Source organism: Herpailurus yagouaroundi, unplaced genomic scaffold (genome assembly GCF_014898765.1).
Source record: "Herpailurus yagouaroundi ecotype Mexico unplaced genomic scaffold, PumYag 67120, whole genome shotgun sequence".
Classification (NCBI taxonomy): domain Eukaryota; kingdom Metazoa; phylum Chordata; class Mammalia; order Carnivora; family Felidae; genus Herpailurus; species Herpailurus yagouaroundi.
In genome coordinates, this window is record NW_024419969.1 from 155,104 (window position 1) to 181,973 (window position 26,870).

Below are 26,870 nucleotides of genomic sequence, written 5' to 3' on the forward strand. Positions count from 1 at the left end.
GATGCCATTTTATTTTGTAGAACTGTTGTATGCATTGAGTTCCTTTAGTATTTAATAACATAATGTTATTTTGAGGCCTCATTTAAGGCCTTAACTGTGTAACAGGTGATGATATATAGATATATTGTCCAGTAAGCAATTAGGTATTAATAAGAGATACTTTTATAGCAACAAGAAAAATATAGCTTAGTGGTTAGAGCATATTACAAACCCAGGGTCTACCAGTGCTGCCAAGTGAGATTTTTAGATGGGAGCCTTGAAGCATCCTTAGATGGGAGTGGTAACAGGCAGCAGAAATCAGGTTGGTCTTTCTGGTTTGACTCAAATCTCTTTGGTGATCCTTTTGAATGGCCCATTGTAAGATCGTTAGTATAAATTGGGGGAAGGAAAAAAAAAAGGTGCAACCATTTGAGATCTTTCAGAGGTTCACAGGAATAAGAAGGCACATTAGTTTGTTCATAGATTTCCTATGAAGGGGGTTCAGGTTTTATTTAGATACAGGAACCCATGAAGTGTGCCCCTCTAATTTTACTGCATTGGCAGTTCATAATATGACCCGGTGGGGGGCCCTTTTATTTGGATTTAAATCCCCTGTTGTATTAGACTGGCCATCCTTTGAATACACAGGTCTTTTGGGTTTATATGAGGTGGGTTTCTAGTAACTGTCAGATCAGGTTTAGGAAGGATATGGTTTGCATATTTAGAGATTTATGAACTAACCCAGCCTCATGTGAATAATAAACCACTATATTGTTACCTACTGATAGGTCTGCAGTGAGAAAAGTCTTTGCATACAGTTGTTGGGGGAATCCATCACATTTTCCAATTGTTTAAATAATATACCCCTGGAGTCTTGTTATTATCCCACAGAATAACAAGAAGATTGTCCATACCTGTGCTTATAGTGACAGTATCTCTTAAGTTTACCTCAAGTTGTCTAGTTAGGCAAACATTTAAGACAACTAGAATTTATCACCCTTAAGTATACATTATTGAAACAGTTTTTCTCTCTAAACATCCTCATTTCCAGAGAGAGCCAAATTGAGACTAATTCATTTGTAAAACAAGTCCATTTTTAATAAACTTGGTCTAATTATTTATATAAATTCAGCAAGAATAGTGATTCATCATCAGGATCTTTTAAAAAAATATTTTCTTTGTTTTTATTGATTTCTGAGAGAGAGACAGCATGAGCAGCCGGGGGTGGGGGTGGGGGAGGGGGGGAAGACAGAGAATCCAAAGCAGGCTCCAGGCTCTGTACTGTCCAAATAGAGTATGATATGGGGCTCGAACCCACAGACTGAAATCATGACCTCAGTTGAAGTTGGATGCTTAACAGACTGAACCACCCAGGACCCCATAAGGATCCTTTAAAGTTTGCTTTGCTGGAATGTTTTATAAGGAATCTCCGGACTTTCAGTACCCTCTCTAGGCCAGAAGCCAAGCCAAGTACTTAATGTCAAGCATGTCTGTGATACCTGTAAATTGGGTGAATTCCACTTCATGAGGTCCCCAAGACATCTTGAGGTTCCTGCACCTTCCTGGTAAGACTGCTGGGAACTCTCTAAGCAAGGTATCAGGCCAACATTGCAAGGGGCTTTATGGCTCCATGTTTCACAAAGCCAGCCTTAGTTCCTTAAAGGTGTCTGGTCATATCTGAGTCTGCAGGACTCTCAAATACGACATTCCAATCAAAGCCTTGGTAAAATAACCAGTGTTTCCAGTGGTGTCCTGTTCTAAGAAGATTCTTATTGAACTTACTCAAATAAGTATGATTGCTGGAAGAATACTTATTGAGATTTTTTGAATTTCAGAGGACTTACATAGAAACGATAAGTGCTTCAGTTTACATATGAATACTTTTTGACATCTCTATATATTTTATAGATATCTTAAGAGAAAGTTTCCTTAATCTGGAAGAGCAAACATTCAAGGAACAGTGATATTTTCCTGAGTCACAAAACTATAATTTTCCTCAGTCATTTAGTGCCATGTTCCTAATTCTTGTTCAGTTTGAATGCAGCTTTTTAGTTTTGGAAATTCTTACCCATTTTAGTTTTAGGATTTTAAAGATTCAAATACCTGTATTTGTCCTGAAAGTTCTTTTTATAAATTTCCTTGAAGATGAAACACGTTTTGTGAGAGATAAGAACAATTATAAATGACAAAAATCTCAGAACTGGACATTGGTAAAGATCTGATGAGAGTTCATTATGATGCAATTGACAAGGAAACCTGGCTATTTTGTGATACCTACCAAACTTCAATAATCAGAATATCGAGTGATGACTTATACCAAAACATTAAAACTTAGGACTTGCGTATATATTTGAGCAGTTACAGCATTTACCCGTGCAATACAACCTAAGGATTTCTGTTATTTTTGTATTTCCAAGTAACTTAGTATGCCAAATAAAAAGGCCTAATTGGTCAAAAAGACTTCATTTACAAATTAAATCTTGGGAAAGTTTGTTAAAACCTTATAAAGTTATAGAGCAAATCCTAACTAGGATTGCAGATCATTATAAATCCTAATTTATTTACCTGGATTGGAAATATGAATCCTAAAGGCAAATATGTGACATTATATAGTTGTTAGCAAACATTGAGAAGTTTTAACTTTTAAGTCATCAAAGACCTGATTAAGATGAAACAAAGCTTTGGTTTTCCCTGCAGACAAAAGAGAAAAAAACTTTGTCTTTTCTTATCAAGAGAGGGAGACAGAATTTGAAGCAGGCTCCAGGCTCTGAGCTGTCAGTACAGAGCCCGACACGGGGCTCGAACTCCTGTACGGCGAGATCATGATCTGAGCCAACCAAAGTCAGACACTCAACCAACCGAGCCACCCAGGTGCCCCAAAAAACCTTGTCTTTTGAATAGAGAGAAAAGCAGAATTTTAACCTTACATGAGTGTACTTTTAAAATCCATTCATCTAAACCATAGTACATCCTGACCATATATAAAATTCCTTTCCAAAGATTTCTCTTCACGAGCCTTCTACAACTTTTCCTTTGCCTTCACATTTTGTTCCAAACCATTTCTCTGCAAACAACCAGTCTCATTTAGGACAAAGTTACATTCTTTTACCTTCAGCAAGAAATCGTATTTCCATTCCTTATATCTTTCTTACACATCTACTTTCCTGCATACAGAGTTGCTTTCCATATTTCCATCAGTCTTAACTATAGTAGCAGAATTTGAACTGTGAGAAACCTTAGTCTCCAGTGAAAACTTTGTGAACTGTTACATCAGAATTTTTTTTATATGGCAAATTCATGAATCAGTCATAAAGCATGTTTTCCAATAGACCCAAATAGCCTTAGTTTCTCTGCAACAAGACAAAAGCCTGATAAACCTTATGTTTAGTAATCCATGCTCTAGCACTCCATTCTATTTGGAAAAGACCTAGATGTCCAGTGAATTTAATGTCATTAGCTGTGCAGACTTTAAAGCAAAACTTTTTTCAGGTTGCCAAAGACTTTGAAAGCTGTCTTAAGAATTACCCACGAAAAGTTTGAGATAGACAAAATTAACCATCCTTTTAAGTCCTCTTTTTGCTAAGAAACTGCAACAGAGATAACGTGAGCTTATTTGACCTTTAGTAAACCCTGATAGGATAAAAGTTTCATATTTAATGGTGATAACTCTAAAGACAGGTCCAAGAAACTTAAATTAGTTTAAACACCGAATTGTTTCACCTGTGTTCTCTTAAAAAGTCAGTTTTTTCCCATTGTCACTTTTTACTTGGGACAGCAGTGGGAGAATCTGAAGTGAGAGGTCCAAGAGCACCTCCTTGGACCTCCTTTAAGCACGGAGATGATTTAGGAACCAGTTATGTAGGCCACACCCAAGATAGTGCAGAAACCGGAGGGGAGGGGAAGATAGTAGAGGTGAGATACCAGAAGAAGACAAAAGAATTCCTGGGTTTTAAGTCTTGTCAGCTGGGACAGAGGAGCAGATGCTTTCTCTGTTTCTCTCTTTTTTTCCCCACCAATTAGTGAAAGTAGGCAGTCCATGCTTGGCTGGAGAAGACACAGAATTTCCCTGAAACAAATGGAATTTCAGCAGCTGCTTGGGAATTGTTCTTAAAGTTTCCATCCTGAGGTAGACTCAACCAGTGTTGGCTCCAATTATAGCCTTTGAGCCCAGAAAATGATTGAGGGATCAGCTGTCACATCTGTTACAAGGGTGAACAGCAAGATAGCATCCCCTTTTTCAAGGATGGCCTGTGTTTTCTTCAGTGACTGAGTTCTATTTAGGAGGAGGCCTGTTTAGACAGTTATCGTCCAGTATATCAGGAGAGAGCTTACTGACCTGGTTGCTGACCAAACACATTCTGCAAGACGCCCCTGGATCCCTGTAGCCATGACGGCTTGGACCTAGAGTACCTACATCCATTTGCCATTTACTAAAGGCATGCAGTGTTACAGGATCAATCATTTCTGCATTTTGCAATCCAGATTGTTTCCAGTGGGTTAAAAAGGCATCCCAAGGGAGAATCCCATGCTTTTCCTAAAGAGAAGCTCCCATGCTTTTCCTAAAGAGATAAGTAGAAAGAAAAGAGAGAAGGTCCATTACCCCTAAAATCCCCCACCCCCAACTCTTCGGTGGCATTCCACACACAGAATGTAGCAGAGGTTCCTGGTGTCAAAGCTACCTAAGGCGTCCCTCAATCAAAATTGCTAGGACCACCAACCAGCTGACAAACAGCTTCTGAAGGAGGGATGTTAGTGTCCCCCTACTTCCCCATTGCATTCTAGACTACAGGTGGGTGCCTGGCATTTGAACAGAAATACTGTACCCTGGAAGCCATGCCCTAAAAAAGGCCATGCTTTGAAGAACATGTCCTGATGGTCATTCCCTGATTACCTAGTTTGAAGAGCATGCTGTGGAGACCATGCTTTAGTTTCTTGAAGAACCTGCCTTTTTTTAACCCATGGCAAACACTAGAAAACTTTTACAAGGGGGAATTACTCAATTTTGTAACTGAAGTAATAGTAGAAGACATTGATCAAAAACAGTAAAGGCAGAAATCCGTCATGATCTGAGTGACGTTGCAACACATCTAGTCTGTTACAGCCAGCATCCTAGGAAATAGTCCCTGGTTTTAATTCAGTTGGGTACTGGTTTCAGCCAGCTCCCAATGCAGTTCTCCTGGACTGATAGGGCCTGACCAGAGACTTGGAGGGGGTCTCCTTAAACCAATGAGGAGTCTTAAGATTGGCAGTCATCCTGTGCCCAAGACAGACAACTTTGTGTAAGGCCAGGAATAGAGGGCATCAAGTTTCTGGGGCTTACTCCCATTGTAGCCAGGATACTAACTTCCAGCCAAAAGGCAGGCTGTCTTCTCAGAGGCAGCCTAAGTAGTCAACATGAAAGTGTTTCAGTAAGACCATACTTCTTGAACAACCCCTGAAATGAGAATAAAGAAGCAAAAGAGAAAAGTATTCTCAACCATATTTGCACCAAGGCTCAGATTTCAAATGAACAGACTGAGTCCCACCTGTTGGGCACCATATGATGAAGTTTGGAGTCCTGGTGGAGTGCTCCAGAGGCAGCAGGTGAAGAAACAATTCTTGAAGATGTCTTTGGTGCAAAAAGGTGATTTTAGTAAAGCATGGGGACAGGACCCTTGGGCAGGAAGAGCTGCACTAGGGTTGTAATGGGTACCTCATTATATACGTTCAGTTTGGGAGGGGGTCAGGTATAGAATAAATTTCTAAGGAATTTTTGAAGCAATAGTTCCAGAACTTTGAGGGGCTAGCTGTTGGTAGGCAAACACCATTTATCACTATTTAATGAAACTTGAATCATGAGGCCCTTCAGATGTATATTGGGGATGGTAAGCTTGGAGCATGAATACCAGCATATATCCTGGGACAGTTGAGATAAAGGAAGTAAACTTACAGGATCCTCAGGGCTGGAATAATGTTAAGCTAAGGTTCTCTTTTGCCCCGAGCAAAGTGTCATCATCAAAGCAGCAGAGCTGCTAGAAGGGGGTCACTCTCCCTGTTTAAAGGACTTGTCAGTGGGCTGTAGGCAGTAAGGGAATTTAAGTTTTCATTTGCCTTGGTTTCCCACATACCATGGCAAGCACTTAAACCCCTTTCCTTTGTTCTTGGATAGCTGGAGTGTCTGAGGAATATCACATCTATTTCACCTGGGCTGGGACCTGGGCAGGGGTGGGGGCTGAGGGAAGGGGAGGGTTTGTGCCACCTGTATTTTTCCCTAGGCTTGCCCCATGCTCCTTGGTCAGCTTTGTGCAGTGGCGGGGGGAAACTTTCCTTCACCATTCAGTGCCGTTGGACGTCTGGGTCAGGCCATCCTAGGAATGCATGTTTTGGGTGTTGTGTGTTTTCTTAATGGTAAATGTGGATACTTTGAACTGTCTTCATTTCGTTTTGTTTTTCTTTTCTTTTCTCAGCAGTTTTGGGCTTGTGTTATTTTTGATTAATCTATTGCTTGTGCTGGCCTGCCTGTGCCTATAGTGTCTGCTGCTATAACATGCTACAGCACTTAACCCTGTTTTCAGTGGCCTTCAACCTGTACTCAAACTATGCTGCAAATTTTAGATCTCTGGGATCTGAAGCTAGAAATCTGGAGTTAAGTTCCCCATACTCCTGCTGATCTGAGTGAAGGATCCATTAGGAGCCATGCTGGAATTGGGTGTTATTTTTAATTTTGTCTTGAGCTACATTGGACTGGGGGATGGGCTAGCGTAAATAAAACTTGAGTTAAAAACATAAACTCCTAAAAGTCATCAGTTCTGTTAAATTTATTCACTCACCTGGGTCCTGAATCCAGTTTCTCACTTACCTGCATGCTTAAAGCCAGTTTCTAGCTTTCTCATAAATTTAGTTTTGTTTGCATATTGCTGTTAATTTGGTGTCTCTGGAAGATAGGACCTGAAGTTTTTTATTCTGCTATCTTGCTGACGTCACATTACTAATTTTTATCTTATTAAGAAAGGTGATAACTTTTCCAGTCCTAGAATATGTTAAGAGATGCTGCAGTTTGTATTGAAAAAAACTGCTGTTGTGATCTAAAGGAATGTAGCATTGCTGTTTTGGATTACATTTTAAGTTATTTGAATAATTGCTAATTTTTTCAGAAACTCTTTGTAATGCAGGGTTTCTCCCTTGATTGGTCTGATTGGTATACCTTAATCTATATGATAATTTTAACAGTATTATTTAAAGTTTGAGACTCCTACATGAAGTCAAGTAAAGCACTAACTTCTACCTGTTTTCTCTCTAATTAAATGCAATCTAAGATATAGTCCCCAGTATCATTCTAGCCCTCACCCTCAGTATCATTCTTAAAGAATAGATATATGGCATAAGCTTTTCTGGTTTTGACTCAGATCTTTCCAAATTATATCTGAAAAGTTTGCTTTCCAAAATACTTCAAATGCCTCACAGTACACTGTAGTGTTAGAAAGCAGGGTATTTGTTGAAAATTAGTTTTTGCCTAGTAATAGTGAGACACTGTACTGAAGTAATTACATATGTTTATGAGTATGGTGGTATTTCCATTTCCAAAAACAGATTGGTTATTCTCTCTGTCTTTTAAAATAGGCAGGTATTTTAGTGGAAATGGTAACTTTGAGATCTGAGTTCAGGTTAGACTTTAGAAATGTATTTGCTCCATACATATTACTTGTTCATTTACCAAAAGACCAGCCATCTCAGTGCTTACAGGTGTCAGAAGCCATCAATCTAGCATGCTTAGGAAAGGAGAATTTTATGTGGAGGCAGAGATGATGTGAGTGATAAGGCAGAAACAATAAAGTCTGTAAACTAAGACTTGATATACCCTATGATGGAAGTTTGCTCAGCCCTACTGAATAGCTAAGAGTGAAGCATATTAATGGGTAGTTAACAGGAAAAGACCAGAACTCCTAGAGAACTGGAACTGTGTGTGAGAAGAGAAAAAGTACTGTCCAGGTAAGGCTTTCTCAGAGGCAAAAGATCATTCTATGATATAGGAAAAACATACTTCGTTTGAGAGAAAGCAGAGATTATACTGTCAGGTTTTTTTGCACTTATTCTTATAACAGCCTTTTGTTGAAAATGACTTAGAGCACCTGGGTCAAGCATCTGGCTTGTCAAGCATTGGCAGGTTATGATCTCACAGTTCATAAGTTCAGGCTCTGAGGCATTGGGCTTGCTTTGGATACTCTATCCCCATCCTCTCTGCCCTTCCCCCACTCTTGCTTGCTCTTCCTCTCTCTCTCCTTTCTCTTAAAAATAAATTAAACATGAAAGAAAGAGAGAGAGAAAGAAAGAGAGGGAGGGAGGGAGGAGAGGAAGGAAAGGAGGAGAGGAAGGAAAGGAAGCAAAAAGAAAACGACTTCGGCCTTTTGCTGGTTACTTAACTGTGTATCTCCAGATATAAGGATATGAGCAGACACAAAATGACAGGAAAACAATTTTAGGATATTTCAAATATTCTCATACCAAAAGGAATTCAACTAGCAATGGAAAATCTTACGAAGAAAAATTTAAGTAGAAATAATACCCACCCATCCCTCCCTACCTGCACAGAGATGGGATTAGTTCTATGGTTGCATACTTAACATACCTGTGCTTTGGTCAAATAACTTCTTAGAATCTCAGGTTCCTAATTCATAGAAATGTAAGTCATGTGCCAAATGTAAGTTATCATTAACTGTGAGGTTAATGATAACTAATACCCACCAGAGCCCCACAAACTACAGAGTTATAGGGATAAATAGAGTCTTGATCCTGAATCATACATAATCTCTTACCCTCCCCCCAGAAAACATTTAGGGAGAGAGGTTTGCATGTTTGTTTTGACAGAAACTGGTTTATTTCCAAAGCCATGTATGGACCTCCTTTAAAACAATCATGACAAATGCAGTTTTGAATGTGAATCAAATGAGGAAAAAGAAATACGTAGACATTCTTTCAAGAAATTTCTGGAGAAGGACTGATAGGGCTTTTAATAAGAAGAATTTAGGCATATTTGTAGACTAAGGAAAAAAAAGAAATTCAGAGGATTAAGATTATGGACAAACTGGGATCAGGAGCCCATTAAAAGGACAAAAGAGAAGAGAACAAACTTGAAGTAGTGAACAATGAAAAGAAGACGTCAAATTTTTTTCAACTTGCATGAAAAAATGATTTTTAAATAGTTTTGTAAGCAGCAGGACTCAAATATAAAAAAGTAGGGACTTTCTCTAAGTTTTAAAAATCATCTACTTCAGGAGCATCTGGGTGGCTCAGTCAGAACCGACTCTTGATTAAAGCTGAGGTCATGATCTCACAGTTCTTGAGTTCAAGCCCTGCATCAGGTTCTTGGCTGACATTCTCCCTCTCTCCCTCTCTCCCTCTCTCTCTCTCTCTCTCTCTCTCTCTCTCTCTCTCTCTGTCTCTCTCTCTCTCTGTCTCTCTCTCTCTCTCGTCCTGCCCTGCTTGTGCTCTTGCTCTTGTTTCTTCTCAAAATAAACTTAAAACAAAAAAAAAAGTTTAGTTTGTATAAAGCATGTTTATATGCTGGGGAAAAACGTACTTAATGTGATCTTATAGTAGTTGACCCTATGGAGGGATTGTGTGTGCATTTATGTGTATGTTTTGGGTCTTTTTTTTTTAACTACTTTCTGATTCTGTGTATAATAAGGAATACTATTACTATTTGCTAACTTGGTTTTTCATTTTGTTTGTTAAAAAGTAGTCTACATCATTTTTTTAGTGTATTTCAGTGTATTTAAGAGCAGTTGATAGACATTTTCTGATTCTTTATTAAGTCATATATGACGAGTAAAAAGCTTGTATTTTTTTCTAGTGCTACTATATATAATATTAATGTACTTTCTACGTTTTCGTGTTAGAACTACTGGTAGGTGCAGTAGGAATTTAGTAGGTTGAATAACAGTAGTAATAAAGATTTTACTTCGGTCTTTTATAGCCATCTGTTAATGACTATAGAGAGTGATACTACCACCATCACCATAAAATTGGAATGATTCTTTATTTGCCTTTTTAATATTTAAAACAAATATGCCTTTTTTTCTTCTGTTTTTAGGTTATGAAATGGTCTCTGCAAGATGATCTGTCCTTGAATTTGAAATTCTTAAGCCTGACATATGCTGGTACTTATTCTCCTTTAACTAGACTATAATTTCTTCTGTTACAACTGCTATATAAAGCAGAGAAAATAGCAAAGATCTGTTCTGTGTCAAGTATGACCGCCACAACTCGTGGCTCTCCAGTAGGAGGAACTGACAGCCAGGGCCAAGCCCCTGATGGACAATCTCAGCCCCCCTTCCAACATAATCAGGTAGGACATGATGTGCTAAGGCTGTGTTGTTCTGAATTACAAAATAATGACAGATGTCCTGAATAATTTATAATCATTAGAAGCTCATTGTCATTTTAAGTTACACTTAAGAACAGTCACTGAGACGTATAAGAAACCTACTGTAAATGGTTAAGAAGGTAAGGTCCCTTCCATTTTTTAATACAAGTCTGTAATGACAAAATCATTAAATTAGTTGTTTTGTAACTGTTAGAAGCATAGACTCAAGTCAGCTCTTTATTTTGGAATCCCATCTTTGTGCCATACTAACCTTATAGCTGTGGCTAAGCAAAATACCTATGCCTTACTTTCTGTATCTTTAGTTAGTTAAGGAAGTAATTATTTTTTAAAATTGTGAACTATGTTTATTATAGCATGTACAAACCACCCATAGCCTGTATCTGTCAGAGACCTGAGGACACTGTCCAGCCTGCACCTTCAAGTCACCTTCCCCAAACTCTGCACATCTTCAGCACCTCCTGGCATTCCTGAGTGGCACAGCAGCCATGACCCCATCAGTGACTGTCCTGGAGGAATGTATGGCAGCACAGGGTCCACAGCTTACCCCCAAGCCTTTTTTTTTTTTTTTTTTTGGCTGACCGTGTTTAAAATGTTTTTTTAATTGGTTGCCAACAACTCAAAAATCAGAATATCTCACATAAATATCTGGATTTTTGGCTTCTCCAGATTTTTCACATTAGACCCACACTCACACTTTACAACAATTAGCTGTCATTGAATGTCAGCCACCCATTTCAGATGGGAATCTGCTTTGTCACTTGAAGCCAGTTGCCATTAGTTACTTAATCATTCAGATACTTACCACAAGCCATGTCTCTTTATGTCCTCCTATCCCCAGTAATAGAAGTCAGAGTTGCACTACAAAACCTCACAACTCAAAGGCCTACTTACATTTTTATAACCTTGCTGGCCCTGAGGACATATAAATTAGAGATCTGTGAACTACCAGTGTCTGTATATTTAAAGTGTGGATAAGTAAAATAATGAGTGTACAGGGCTCAACTCAGATTTTATTTTATTTTTATTTAGTTAGTTTTTTCATTTAAGAGAGGGAGCACGTAAGTAGGGGAGAGGAACAAAGAGAGAGAGGGAGAATCTTAGGCTCCACACAGAGCATGGAGCCCAGCATGGGGCTCAGTCCCACAACCCCTGGGATTATGACCTGAGGCAGAATCAACAGTTGACACCCAACTGACAGAGCAACCTAGTTTAACGCTGGCCTATAATGGATGTAATTAATTTTTCTTTTCTGTGAAAGAATTTGTGTTAACGGAAATGTATTTCCATTTGATTAATAGAAAATTGTTGTTAAAGACTTAATGTAACATTAATTCTTCTTTTAAGTGGTAATATGCATTTCCTTTCCTTCCTCAGTTTTTCTAGGGGGTTAGTTTCATTCAACTTTGCAAAGTTTTGCAAGTATTGGCTTGGAATATGGGGTTTCTTTTTACATTAGGAATTTTATTATTTAATCTTCATTAGTTCTTTCCTTTTGCTTCCGTTGGGTTCCATTGCTGTGTGTTTTCTGGTTTCTCTGTGTGGAAATTTAGACAGTTGTTTAGTACTTTTCTTTTAGTTTCGATGTATTCTAAAACGTGCATTTTAGACTATCAAATCATATACCACAGCTTTTAATGCATTTGTATCATCATTCTGCTAACATATTTTTTTTTAATGTTTAGTTATTTTTGAGAGACAGAGAGAGACCTAGCATGAGCAGGGGAGGGCCAAGGAAGAGAGAAACACAGAAACAGAAGCAGGCTCCAGGCTCTAAGCTGTCAGCACAGAGTCTGAAGCAGGGCTTGAATTCATGGACCTTGAGATCGTGACCTGAGCCTAAGTTGGACACCCAACTGACTGAGTTAGCACCCTTCTGCTAACATATTTTAAAATTTGTGTGGTGATATTTTACATAAGAATATTTTTAGGAGGGCCTGGACAGTTCAGTCTTCAAGCATCTGACTCTTGATTTTAGCTCAGGTCATGATCTCACAGTTCATGGGTTCAAGCCCTGTGCACTGAACAGCATACAGCCTACTGGGGAATCTCTTTTCTTCCTCTCTGTATGTCCCTCCCCCACTTGTGCATGTGCTCTCTCTCTCAAAATAAACATTTTTTAAGAAGAATATATTTAGAAATGTAGTGTGTCATATTCAAGCAGTTGGAGGTTTTCTCCAATTTGGTCACTGGCATATAGGTTAATTCCTTTATGGATAGACAGTATGTTCTCAGTGATGTCACTGTTTGGGAATTTATTGAGGCTTGATATGTTGCCCAGCATATAGTAATTTGGAACATAAGGGAACTTAGAAAAAGCCGATATATTTCATTATAGAATTCATTTGTCATTTAATTTACTTGTTTTATTAGTATTTGAGAGGTGTGTTAAAGTCTATTTGGGATTGTGGACTTGACCATTTTTCTTTTTAAAAATGAGAATAGTAGTGTTATCAATTATAGTGAAATAAAAGTTTGAACCTATAAGATGTATGCATATTGAAAATAGTGATAATTTTATTGCCCTTGTCCTTGGTTCCTTCTTTTGCCTTCAACTTTGATTCTACTTTTTGTGGTTTTGAGTGAGCATTTTATAGAATTCTTTTCTCTGCTTTTGTAACATCTTACAAATGATACTTTTTTAAATATATATTTTTAATGTTTTTATTTATTTTTGAGAGGGGGGTAGGGACAGAGAGAAAGAGGGAGACACACAATCTCAAACGGCTCCAGGCTCCAGACTCTGAGCTGAACCCCTCCTCCCCCTACCCCCATGGGCTTGAACTCAGGAACCATGATATCATTACCTGAACTGATGTCAGTTGCTCAACTGACTGAGCCATGTATTTGCCCCCTACCTTTTTTTTTTTTGTCCTTTTATAGTGGTTGCCTTAGAGTTTGCAATACATTCTATCCACTTACAAATAACCTATACAACTTCATGGGAAATTCATATTCCTTACCACAATTTATGTTTAACTCCTCCCACTGCTGCTTTGTATCATTCTCCTCCTTTATCCTACCCATTTATTGAACACATTGTTGCTTTTGGACAGATTGTTGCATATTAATTCTATTAAGAATATGAAGGATGCACCTCAGGGGTTCAATCAGTTGAGCAGGAGCTTCAGAGCTTCAAGCTTCGACTTTTGATTTCAAGCTCAGGTCATGATCCCATAGTCCAAGCCTACAGTGGGCTTCATGCTAAGCATGGAGCATACTTAGGATTCTCCCTCCCCCATCTCTCTCTCTCTCTCTCTCTCTCTCTCTCTCTTTAAAAAAAAAAAAAAATATATATATATATATATATATATATACACACATACACACACATATATGTTATATATATATGTGTGTACTTATATGTATGCTAAGCATGGAGCGTACTTAGGATTCTCCCCCATCTGTCTCTCTCTCTCTTAAAACAAATATATATATATATATATATGTTTATATGTGTATATATATGTATATATGTTTATCTGTGTGTATATATATGTTTATATGTATATATAATTATATTTATATAAATGTATTGTATATTTACATAATACATATATTTATTATATTAATATGTTATATACATTAATATATATATATTAAGAATAAAGGTCCTTGTTTTATCTTCTCTTACTCCTGGCTGTAATACTTTTCTTTACACATACTCAAATTTCTGACTGTTTTGCTTCTCTTGGAAGATCTTGACATTTCTTGCAAGATAGGCAATAAATTCCCCCAGTTTTTATCTGAGAAATTTCTTCTTCACTTTGAAGTATAATATTCAAGTATAGGGAATTCTAGACTGATGGTTGTTTTTTCTCAACACTAAATGTTGCGGGTTTTTTGTTTGTTTTGTTTCCCTTTCCCTACATGGAAGCTGTCCACATGGAAGTCTGTAGCAGGCTGGAGTTTGGTATTTCCCTTCTAGGTTGGTTAGGTTCTGATAAAAATCTAGAAGGTTAGAACCTCGTAAAGTAGCCTCTCTTGAGGGTATGCTTTTTTTTTTTTTAATTAAAAAAATTTTTTAATGTTTTTATTTATTTTTGAGAGAGAGAGAGGCCGAGCATGAGCATGAGCATGAGCAGGGGAGGGGCAGAGAGAGAGGGAGACAGAATCTGAAGAGGCTCCAGGCTCCAAGCTGTCAGCACAGAGCCTGACGCGGGGCTCGAACTCAAGCTGTGAGATCATGACCTGGGCTGAAGTCAGATGCTTAACCGACTGAGCCATCCAGCCGACCCAGTGTTTATTTTTTAGAGAGAGACAGAGACAGAGAGAAAGAGAGAGACAGAGGGTCAGCAGAGGAGAGGCCAAGAGAGAGAGGGAGACAGAATCTGAAGCAGGTTCCAGGCTCTGAGCTGTCAGCACAGAGCCGGGTGCGGGGCTCGAACTCACAGATGGTGAGATCATGACCTGAGCTGAAGTCAGATGCTTAACCTACTGAGCCACCCAGGCACCCCAAGGGTATGGGGGGGGGGGGGGTTGTTGTTTTTTAAAGAAGAGCTGAATGTTGTACCATAGTTCAGAATGGCTACATTGCATCTTCTCCTGGAAATGGAATTCTCTGTGAACCTCACTGTGACAATTTGATAGGATTTCTGCAGGTAAAATCACAAAACTTTGAGTGTTCTCTTCAGTCTAGACCCTCTGTAGTTTTAAACTCAGACTTTCCACTCTTTGTTTCCAAGCAATTAATCAAGTGCAATGTAAGTTTTCCTCTCCCAATCCTTATTACCATGGAGATTTTGGTCATGATTTTCTGCTGGTTATTTTTTTACTCTCTTTGTCCCTGAGACACTCTTCTGGTTTTATAGGCAGCGGTTTCCTTATGACCTTCATTCTCCATCAGATCTGTGAAGAGTTGTTACTTCAGTTTATTCAGTTTTTTACTTGTTAGGAAAGAGTAACAACTTCAAAGCTGTTTATATGCTGAACCAGAAACCAGAAGTCTCCTCCTGTCCTTTTACTTTCTTCTCCTTTATGTCCTTATGTTTAAGCGTCTATATTTTATGTAGCTTGTAGCTATGTTTTGTGTTTTTGTCTTGATTTTCAGTTGTATTTTTAGTCCTTTTAATATAAATGCTGAAATATTTGGGATATTTGTCTTTTATGGTGTATGTGCCTTAAGAATTTGGGAATGGCTTAACTCATGGTTCTGACTTTTTTTGTGTGGTTGTAGTCAGCATCTCAGCTGGGATTACAGTCATCTGAAGGCTTGACCAGAGTGGCTCCCTCACATGGCTTTTCATTGGATGCCTCAGTTTCTCACCACATAGACCTCTGCAAAGGGCTGCTTAAGTGTCTTCAAGTCATGACACTTAGGTTTTCCCAGAAAGATTGTTCTAAGAGAAGAAGAAAACAAGCATAACTTCTGTGGAGTCACCCCAGAAGTTATACTGATATTTCCACAAGGATATATAATTAAGAAAGTTTGGCTCCTGGGTGGCTTAGTTGGTTGGGTGTCTTGACTTTTGATTTCAAGTCAGGTCATAACCTTATAGTTTGTTGATTTGAGCCCTGAATATGGGGCCTGCTTGGGATTCTTTCTCCCTCTCCCCCGTCCCCGACCCTCACATCGTCTTGATCTCTCTGAAAAATAAAAAAGTAAACTTAAAAAAAATACTCATTACAGCTGTTTCATTAGCAGTAAACATTACAAAAACTAATGTTCTCTAATTTTAGTCTGCTCAATCCATACAATGCTATATGCTCAATTTTTCAAAAATTCTTAATCTTTTAAATACAGTAAGTGTGCAAAATACCAGTTTATAAAAAAATAAGCAGTGTGATCACAGTTGTATTAAATATTTATAGATATATATGGAAAAATTTTAAGTATGTAACATTTTTACTTGGTACTGAATTGCTAAATGTTATACAAATGTCATAGAAATTTAAGTCTGGCGTATTTAATTTTTCAGACCTCATCGGCCAATTCCTCCAATGAGAATTCTCCGGCATCTCCTCCAGATGAACAAGGTCAGGGAGATGCTCCACCACAGCATGAAGATGAAGAACCTGCATTTCCACATACTGACCTCGCAAAGTTGGATGACATGATCAACAGGTGAGTTGGTTTTTTTTGTTTATTTGTTGTTTTAAGTTTATTTTGAGAGACAGCAAGCAAGAGCTCATACCATGGGGGAAGGCAGAGAGAAAGGGAGAAAGAGAGAATCCCAAGCAAGGCTCCATGCTGTCAGCAGAGAGGCCATTGTGGGGCTCAGACCCGTGGACTGTGAGATCATGACCTGAGTTGAAATCAAGATAGAGACGCTTAACCAACTGAGTTACCCAGGCACCCCTTGTTAACCAAATTTTTTTTTTTTTTTTTGAGAGAGCAAGTGAGTGAGGAGCAGAAAGAGGGAGAGAATCCCACAAGGGGCAGAGGGAGAGAGAGGAGTGGGGCTCGCCCGGGGCGGGGGCGGGGGGTTATGTTTTTTGTTTGCTTGTTTTTGTTGTTGTTTTTTACCTGAAGCAGGGCTCCAGCTCTACCATTGTGGGACTCATACTCATGAACTGTGAGATCATGACCTCAGCTGAAGTCCAGTTCTTAACAACTAAGCCACCAGGTGCCCGTAACCAGATTTTTAAGCATTGCCACTGCTAAAGAATGAAAAAAAGACTGGATTGCAGTGTCACAAAAAGAAATTTTGCCCTTTCCCTAATAACATTAACGCTTTAGACATTGCCAGATAGTTTGTAATTCATTGCTAATGCAGGCATTTATGTGAATTTTTAAAAATTAAAAGATGATATGAAAAAAGATTTTAAATTAATAATGCTTTGTGATCTTAATGGATGTATTTCTAGCCTAGAACCGTAGGTGGGAATTTCCTTTTGAGTATTTATAAAGGTTATGTCTCCTTGGTATTTTGACTACTAGACTTGCTAGATGACCTTCTTTCTATGTCCATTTTCTATTCAGAGAAATTATTGTAAAAGATTTTGTCTGGTGGTTGTTGATTTTTATTAGAGTGTACTTCTAATTAGGACCGGAGGACTGAGTTACATTAAATCTTAAGTTAAGGGAAATTTTTAAAAATCGCTTTTGCATAACCTATAACAAAAGTATCTATTACATTTTTTGTAATAGGCTATCTTTTTAGTAAAACAGGGTATTCAGGGATTTTGTTGTCCTTCTGAAAAGGACTTAGGGACAGACAGAATACAGTTCTTTCTAGGAATTAGAGAGTTAGTCAGTGTAATGTATTCCTAGGTAACTGAGGAAAAATCCTATCCTGAGTATGGTGGCATCTATATTGCTTTTGATACAGGACTGTACTTAGTAATGGTACACAGGCTCAGAGGCTCTGTAAGTCATACAGTTTTCAGGAAAAGTTGGTAAATGTCATGTTGAGATGAATTGAAGTAGAAATCAGCCATTTGTCTCCACATTTATTTTGTCTTTGTGAAGAACAGAAAAGGGATGTTGTGTTGTCTTCTCTTAATGTATCTAAACCTCAAAAGAACAGTTTGCTACTGACTTTTAACAATGAGTATACATTTACTTGATAATTGATTAATTTCAGTTTTAGGGGGCTGTGAAAGTTACTTATTGAATTCTCCTTCATCGCTATATCTCTAGTTATGCAGTGCTTTTAAAAATTGTGTATGTACATATCTCGGTTCACAAAGCAGGTAATTTGCCAATCTCTTCTTTCAGTTTGTGGTGAGTGTTTAATGTAGTCAGATTTTTCACTTTTTCATAGTAAAATTAATTTTGTAGGTAAGTTATCTTTGGTATTTCATTTGTGGCCAACTAATACGGCATTTTAAAACTGCATAATAATTTTTAGGCCTCGATGGGTGGTTCCAGTTTTGCCAAAAGGTGAATTAGAAGTGCTTTTAGAAGCTGCTATTGATCTTAGTAAAAAAGGTGAGTACATAGATTACTATGTTTTCCATAATGCATTATTGATACTTGCATATTGTTCTTGAGACTTTTTTCTCTTTTATAAAAAGTTGCTATATATTCTTAGACCACACTGTCTTCCTAAACTTTCTGTTAGGGCTTATATGTATGCTTAGAACAAAGATTTTGTGTATCTTTGACAGTCTTTAAAGACCTCTGAATTCTTTAAAATTTTATGCAGAATTTTATGTATAAACATTTCTAGGTGCAGGATCTGCTTGTATATTTTTAAAGGCCCTGTTAATTAAACATTAAAATATTTTCTAGACTAATAATTTTTCAAAAATCTGATGTGTGAAGTAGTATACATCAAAGAGTGTTTCACAATTTAAAAAAAACTAAATGACCTTAGATTTCAGATTTATCTATTGACTTTTTTTGCATGTAAGGCATTTATAATTGGGAAATAATGTTAATTTGCAAGTAATTTCAGTAAAACATATTTAAATTTACTATTTGAGTGACTTACTGAACAGCCAGTGAACTAAAAGATACACTAATCTTATATTTTTATGAAAATTACTATTTCATTAATATTTTGTTGTGAAAACTCAATATTGTATTTTGACTTTTTAAAAACTAAATTTTTTGGAAAAAGTATCTTGAGAAATGAGGTCTTTTACTAATTTTTTTTTTTAATTTTTTTTTTCAACATTTTTTATTTTTATTTTTGGGACAGAGAGAGACAGAGCATGAACAGGGGAAGGGCAGAGAGAGAGGGAGACACAGAATCGGAAACAGGCTCCAGGTTCCGAGCCATCAGCCCAGAGCCTGACGTAGGGCTCGAACTCACGGACCGCGAGATCGTGACTTGGCTGAAGTCGGATGCTTAACCGACTGTGCCACCCAGGCGCCCCATTAATTTTTTTTTTTTTAAAGAAACCAGTAAATAATCTGGTATTTTTCACTATTACCTAAAACTAAAAGTATCATATTGGAGTCCATCACGTTTGAAAAAAAAAAAAATGTTTATTTATTTTTGAGAGAGAGAGTATGAGCAGGAAGGAGCAGAGAGAGAGGGAGACACAGAATCTAAAGCAGGCTGCAGGCTCTGAACTGCCAGCATAGTGTCCTGAGCTGTCAGCACAGAGCCTATTGCGGGGCTCGAACTCACAAACCATGAGATCCTGATCTGAACCAAAGTCGGTTGCTTAATTGACAGCCACCCAGGCGCCCCAAGAATGTTTCATTTTTAATTTTACAAACTATAAAAGTATTTTACCAACACTCAAGTTTCTTTTGTTTTGTGCATTTGTTCATTAATTGAAGGATTTATGAACTGGGCATGTTATCAATCTAAAGGTATAGAATGAATAAAAATTGAAATGCTACTTTGTTTAAATAAAGCATTGGCATTCAGTTGCAGAGGCTTTTCTCTCCCCATTCATTTTCTGTGGGATCCTATTTTTGCAACAAAAATTTAAGTTTTTTTTAAGGGAAGTCCCAGGTATAAATGATCTACCAGTGTGTAAATGATCTAAACCAAACCAAACTGTGCAGATTTAATGTTTGAGTTCTTATGAAGTATTACACATTCTCTTTTTGGCACTGAAGGTACTTTTTAAATCATAAGAAATAAAGGAAGTACACATGCCTAGATGCCTGTAAGTGATGAAAGGACTAATTAATTATGAAGATACAGGATTCATGTGTTAAATTTGGTATTAAACAGATAATTTAGAGCCAAATGAAATTTTTAAATGGTTACCTTTTTTTTTTAAGTTTTGAACTGTAGTTTTGGTGAGTAAAACCATGTGAAATGCTTTCATTCTCTATTTCCCCAGTAACTTTTTTGTTTAAAATGTAGTTTCATGTCTTGAAGCATTTTCAGTTAATCATCACATGACTTGATTTCACATACACAGCATTTATACAACTTGGTATTTTTAGAATTGAATATAGCATTTCATTTTTCTGAACCTTTTTTCTTTTTCATTGTAAAAAAGTTACCTTTTACCCTCTTGCAGAGACAAGTCATGTCTTATTTCAAAAGCTGCAGTACTGTTTGTGAGAGAAACTATCAATACTTCTAACAGTTTATCTTTAATGGTCTAATTGGCTAGAGAAATGTTTTTTTCTTTATGTTAAATTCAATTTTTTTTTATGTGTTCTTAGGTCTTGATGTTAAAAGTGAAGCATGCCAACGTTTTTTTCGAGATGGTCTAACAGTATCTTTCACTAAAATTCTTATGGATGAGGCAGTGAGTGGCTGGAAATTTGAAATTCATGTGAGTCTTAGGTTTTGGAGACTCATATTTATATGGTGATGCCTATAGATTTATCTCTGGAAAACAGTCCTGTGAATAGTATATCAAGTCTGCTGATGTATTTGACAGAATTGAAGGTCTTTAAGAACAGTCTTATCTTTTAGAATGAATTTGAGATTTGAGTTATGAAATCTTGGTTTAAGCTCTTCTGGAATCCCAAGTACCTATAACCATATGCAGGTCCTACATTTCATCGAATGTGTCATGGTATTGATTGTAAGAGTTGACTGTTCTATATACTTTTAAGAAAGAAAAACACCCAAGATGACAAATAAAAGATTCCCAGTATAGATAGCACTGTATCAGATATAATTTTAGGAGAGATACAGCTGATAAATTCATTGACATGCAAGAAACCTTACAAGCTTTAACTTTGGTAGAGTGAGAAAAGAAAATCTTACCTGGAAATTTAAACCACAAGCCAGTATTCTCACAAGGTTTTGGTATGAATTCAGACTACAGTTTTTTAGTAATTAAAAAAGTCCCAACAAAATCTAAACAGTTCTCAAATTGGAAGTGTCTCTAAGTGAGTGACTGCAGAAAACTTGAATACTCAGTAAATACCTTTAGTCTAGGACAGTGCAAGCAAATGCAAAATAATGCAAGCTACCATTGATTCTTAGATACCTTTGTGTTCCAGAGATTTTGAAAGTGAAATAATATGCACCTGACTTGATTCATTGAACTCTGTAACCTGGTTCTTGTGTATAACACAGAATTAATCAATCAAGAGTTATGAAACAAACATGGTCTGTGGACTTCAGCTTGGAAAATATAACATACCTGATTTTTGAATTGATATTTAGATGACAGATCTCCTAATCTTAGATACTGACATAACTTTGAACGTTTAGGGTGTAGAATTACTGCCTCTAGAGTACAAATTCCAAAGAAAGAAAATGGTAATTTGCATGGCTCCTTTGTGCACACAGAGTAGAAGTGGACAACGTATGGTGCCTACTTCATCTGTAACTTTTCTCACATAGCTGTTGAAATTAGATGCATTACAAATATGAAGTAAATAATTACTGATTTATTTTTATTGTCCGCTCGATCACAGTATTAGTGAAGTTACACAGAATTCAGATGACCAATATAGAAAATGGAGAAAGTGAGCATTAATAACAAGATTAGATGTTTCTGTGCTAGAAATTACAAATCTCTTTTAAATGAACTTCTCTTGTCCTTGTCTCCTTTCATATGACAGAGGTGTATTATTAACAATACTCATCGTCTAGTGGAGCTTTGTGTGACCAAGTTGTCCCAGGACTGGTTTCCACTTCTAGATCTTCTTGCCATGGCCTTAAATCCTCATTGCAAATTCCATATCTACAATGGTACACGTCCGTGTGAATCAGTTTCTACAAATGCCCAGTTGCCTGAAGATGAACTGTTTGCTCGTTCCTCAGATCCTCGATCACCAAAAGTGTGTTGGTTTTCAATAGTAAATCTTTTTTTGTGTTTGTTACAAAACTTGTGACATGAACCTTACTTTAACATAATGATCAGTGTATAACTTTGTTTTGTATGGGTTTTTCTTAAAAAGCACGTTATTTAATATGTATAGTTGATTCATTGAGCCAGGGGCCAGCATCACAATAATTCATGCCTGAACAAGTTATGTATTGATCAGTTGATGAATATGTTCATATTGGAAGCTTTTTCTGTATCTCCCCTAGTAGCAGGATACAGTATTTGCTCCTGCAATGTTCAAATGACTTTAGAGAATATAACTGCTATAAGCCAAGGGCGTGAACTGTACTTTGCACTTAGATGTATATTTAATAGCATATATTTATGTATAGGCGATATAAACAGATTTTTGAATTTTAATTTTTTTTGTAACATGCTGTTAGTCATTTCTTAAAATACATTTGATTTCTTATGAGAGAATCTTAGTATTGATTAGCATCTGAGTTTTGAGTCCAGTAAATAATTTTTCAGTTTGTATTCATTTTACAGAAAAGATACAGTCTGCCCAAATTATAACAAATTTCAGGGAAGCACAGCAGAAAAATTTAAAAACTAATGATGCATCAACAGAGCTGAGAAATCAGCCAAAAGCACTGTATTAGACCTGGCTGTATAGAGAGAAGCTCTGTTTTGTATATGTTCATTCTCATGTGTCAGTAACTTACATGTCATTTTAATGGCTTTTTCTCAGAGACAACTTATTATATTCATTTAGATTAATATTTGAACATGTTGAAAGAACATAGCACTAGAAGCAGAAAACAAACTTAGCTTTATTGGGTATTAGTGCACATACACAAATAAAAAATAAAAGAACAACACAAAATCCCTGTAAAGAAATGTGAGATATGTAGATACACAGATGATTTTTCCGTTTTAATGCTGCTCATTTCTGTTTCTAGCCTGATTTTCATGGCTGGGACTTTAGTACCTGGCTGAACAGGTTTGGTCAAGGCAAGCATCCTTGTTTGTTCCTAGTCTTGGAGGAAATGCTTTCATTTTATCATTTAGTTTGATATTCGATATGGGTTTTCCATATGTAGCCTTTCTTATTTTAAGGTAATTTTCTTTTGTTTTTTTGGTGTTTTTATTGTTACAGATTGTTGAATTTGCCTAGTCCTTTTCTTTTATGAATTCAGATCATGTGAGTTTCTTCTTTCATTATGCTAATATGCGTTACATTAATTTTGTATATTAAGACATCCTTGCATTCTAAGAAAGAACATCCCACTTATTCATGTTGCTAGTATTATTGAGTGGTTTTATATCCGTATTTGCAGGATTCATCTCTAAATAATATCTTTGTCGGGCTCTGATATCACAGTAATCCTGCTCTCTTAAAATGAGTTTGAGTATATTCCTTCCTCTTCAGTTTTTTTGGAAAAACTTCAGGAGATTGGTGATAACTCTTTAATGCTTGTTAGATTTTTTCAATGACACTGTTTGGTCCCTCATTTTCTTTGTTGGAAGGTGGTTGATTCCTCATTCAGTCTCTTCCCTAATTATAGGCCTGTTCAAATTATTTCTCCTGATCAGCTGTGATAAATGGTGTGTGTTCTAGAAATTTGTCCATTTTATCTATGCCACCTTTTATTGACATGTATAGTACTTTCAATACAGTTAATCATAGTGCTAATTTCTTTTATTCTTTGTTAACTCTATAGTCAGTTCTCTCTTGTTTCTGATTTTGATTGAGTGTTTTTTTTTTTCAACTTAGTTAACCTGTCCAAAAGCTTATCAGCTTTTTTGTTTCTTTTTTCAGAAAACAATTTTGGTTGATTTTTTTTTCACCTCTATTTCTCTTTTACTTTTTTCTTTTTCAGGTTTTGTTTTTGTTTTTGATTGTATATGTGTGTGTGTGCGCGCGCGCAAAATAGGGGAGAGGACTACAGCAGGATAGAGAGAGAGATGGAGAGAATCTGAAGCAGGCCACATGCTTAATGCAAAGCCCAACACAAGGCTTGATCCCATGATCCTGGGATCATGACCTGAGCCAAAATCAAGGGCCCTCTATGCACTGAGCCACACAGGCGCCCATCTAGTTCCTTTTAAAATGTAAAGTTACATTGTTGCCTTCAAAGCTGTTTTTTAAAAACAGGTTTGAACGTATAAATTTTCCTTTGGGCATGGATTCATTTTTGATCAGTTAGATAAAGAGTACTTTGGGTTTTTTCTGCATATTTTGTGGGTTTTCCTGATAGCCTTCTATTACTGATTTCTAATTCCATTCCATTGTGTTCTTAAAAGATGTTTTGTATGATTTTACTGTTATTTAAAGACTTGCTTCTGCAGAATGTATTCTTATAAAGAATATGTATTCTGCTCTTGTTTACAATGTTCTGTATGTCTGAAAGGTTTGGTTTTGTATTGTCATGTAAGACTGTTTTTTGCTTATTTTCTTCTCTTTAGTTGTTCTGTTACTGAAAATGCTGTATTGAAATCTCCAGGTAGTGCTGTAGAACGTTGTCTCCAATGTCAGTAGTTGTTTCATATATTTATGAACCCTGAAGTTCTATCTTCCTGGTTAATTGACTCTTTTATCAAGTTTTGTACAGTTGAGTTTGTAGACTTTTCTCTTTGGGTTACTATTTGCATCAAATATATTTTTCCATCTTTCTCCTTTTAAGCTATACATATCCTCAGATCTAAAGTAACTCTGTTAGAAGACAGTGTGTCATTGGATTCTGGTTTCCCATCCATTCTGCTGATCTATATGCCCAGATTGGAAGGTCTGTCTTTTTAAATTTTTTTATAATGTTTAGTTATTTTTGAGAGAGGGAGACACAGAATCCGAAGCAGGCTCCAGGTTCTGAGGTGTTAAGACAGAGCTGGACACAGGGCTCAAACTCACAGACCACAATATCATGACCTGAGCTGAAGTTGGAGGCTTAACTAAAAAGTCTGTCTTTTTACATTCAGTGTTGTTACATTGATAAGGAAGGATGTGTTAGTACCATTTTGTTACCTGTTTTTCATATATCTTATAGTTTTTGATATATCTTATAATTTTTGGTGTTATCAGTTTCTTCCTTACTGACTTTCATTTATTAGGTTGATTTTTTCATTCCTTTCTCATTCTGTTTTGGGTATAAGTGTTCACTCTAGTTACAGTAGGGGTTAAGTGTAACATTCTAGGGTTAAAAGAGTTTGGTCTAATCTGATACCAACTTAAGTTAGTTGCATACAGAAACTATTCCTTTATAGCTTTATTCCTTTATAGCTCCACCACTTCACTGATGTCATAAATTACTTCTTCGTGGGTTTATATCTTTATAATTTTTATTCATATTTTTCCTTTTAAAAATTTTGCAAGGGATTAAAAAAATGAAGTTATGTGCCAAAATCAGAATGAAACTGGTTAAGTTGGTCCATTTATTTACTTTTTACATGCTTTTTATATGTTACCTTGAACATTGAGTCACTGTCAAGCATCCTTTCAACTTCATATTCTATTTAGCATTTCTGTTAGAGCAGGTCTAATGGTAATAGACTTTCTCAGCTTTTCTCTGAGAATGTCTTGATTTCTTCCGCATTTTTGAAGAAATGTTTTACCAAATAGAGTTCTCACTTGACAGTTTTTCTTTTAACAATATAAATAATATTCATCTAGCCTGTGTGTTTCTTCTGAGTAATCAACTGATTACATTACTGAGGATCTTCTGGGTGTGAAGAATCATTGCTTTATTGTTCTTTGTAAGATTCTTTCCATGTATTTGATTTTAGTTTGATTATAATCTGTCTTGGTGTGAGTCTGTTTGGGTTTATCCTCTTTACAGTGTATGGAGCTTATATATTTGGATTTGGGAAGTTTGGGCCATAATTTCTTCATAAGCTTTCTGCTCTTTTGTGATTCCCGTAGTGTCACTTTTCACAGTTGATGATGTTAAACGCCCTAGGCACTGTTCACTGCTTTTTTTAGTGTGGTTTGGTTTGGTTTTCGTTTGTTTTTTGTTCTTTTATTCCTTAGACTTGATCTGTCTTCAAGTTGTTACTTTATTCTGCCTGTTTGAGTCTGTTGTTGAACAGTTTAATGAATTTTAAGGTTTTATATTTTCATCTCCATAATATCCCTTTTGATTCCTTTTTATAATTTCTGTCTCTTTTTGGTATTCTCATTTTGTTCATATACATATTCCTTGTTTCTTTTATTTTTGTGTGTCTTCTATAACATGTTAAGCACATTTAGGCAATTTTAAGGTTTTATCAAGTAAGTTCAGTGTCTGCTTCTCCTTGGCTGGTTTCTGGAAGTTTTATTTAAAAAGTCACCTGGTGCTCTTAGGCTTTGCAGAGTGATTACTTGGAAGGGAAGACTTTCATTAATGAGCCTTTTCTGGGCATGTGTCTTCACCTGCTTTTTCCCATTCTAGTTCCTCTTTGTACACAATCACTTTTAAATGCCTTCATTCCCTAAAGTATCTCACCCTTGCTTGTGGGAGTTTTAGGAGTTCCCATTGTATTTCTCAGTCAGTAATTTGCCTTGGGAGTCTTGTAACCTATTTCTTCTTTGCCATTTTCATGAACTATGCCTGCTCCTTTCCATGGCTTTTCCCTAGCCTGAGTTCCAAACTACTTTTGTTTTTCTGACCTGCAAAATTGGTGACACAGACTAGTGTCTCAGGCAGCTCAGAAATAGATTATAATGGTACAGATTTAGTCATCTTCATCAGAAATAGATTATAATGGTATAGATTTAGTCATCTTCAGTTCATGTAAGGGAATTGAGGATAAGTCTCTAAAATGTGCTGCTCTCGGCAAGTTAGGCATCGGTAAGTAAAAACACAATGGAATTGCCTAACTGTTTCAATGAAAATAGTAAAACTGTTTTGTTTGTTTTTTTTAATGTGTATTTATTTTTGACAGAGAGAGAGAGAGAGACAGAGCA

At 36.6% G+C, this 26,870-nt stretch overlaps 1 protein-coding gene across 1 annotated transcript in view; it reads left to right on the forward strand.

Moving 5' to 3' along the window:
* Positions 1-26,870, forward strand: part of LOC121024772 (probable ubiquitin carboxyl-terminal hydrolase FAF-X) — a 158,557-nt gene that overhangs the window by 27,859 nt on the left and 103,828 nt on the right. The window contains exons 2-6 of the mRNA XM_040466999.1: positions 10,049-10,303; positions 16,258-16,403; positions 18,133-18,212; positions 20,364-20,476; positions 21,723-21,941. Of these exons, the coding sequence (XP_040322933.1) occupies positions 10,208-10,303; positions 16,258-16,403; positions 18,133-18,212; positions 20,364-20,476; positions 21,723-21,941 (654 nt within the window). The 5' untranslated portion in view covers positions 10,049-10,207. The remainder of the gene's footprint in view (positions 1-10,048; positions 10,304-16,257; positions 16,404-18,132; positions 18,213-20,363; positions 20,477-21,722; positions 21,942-26,870) is intronic.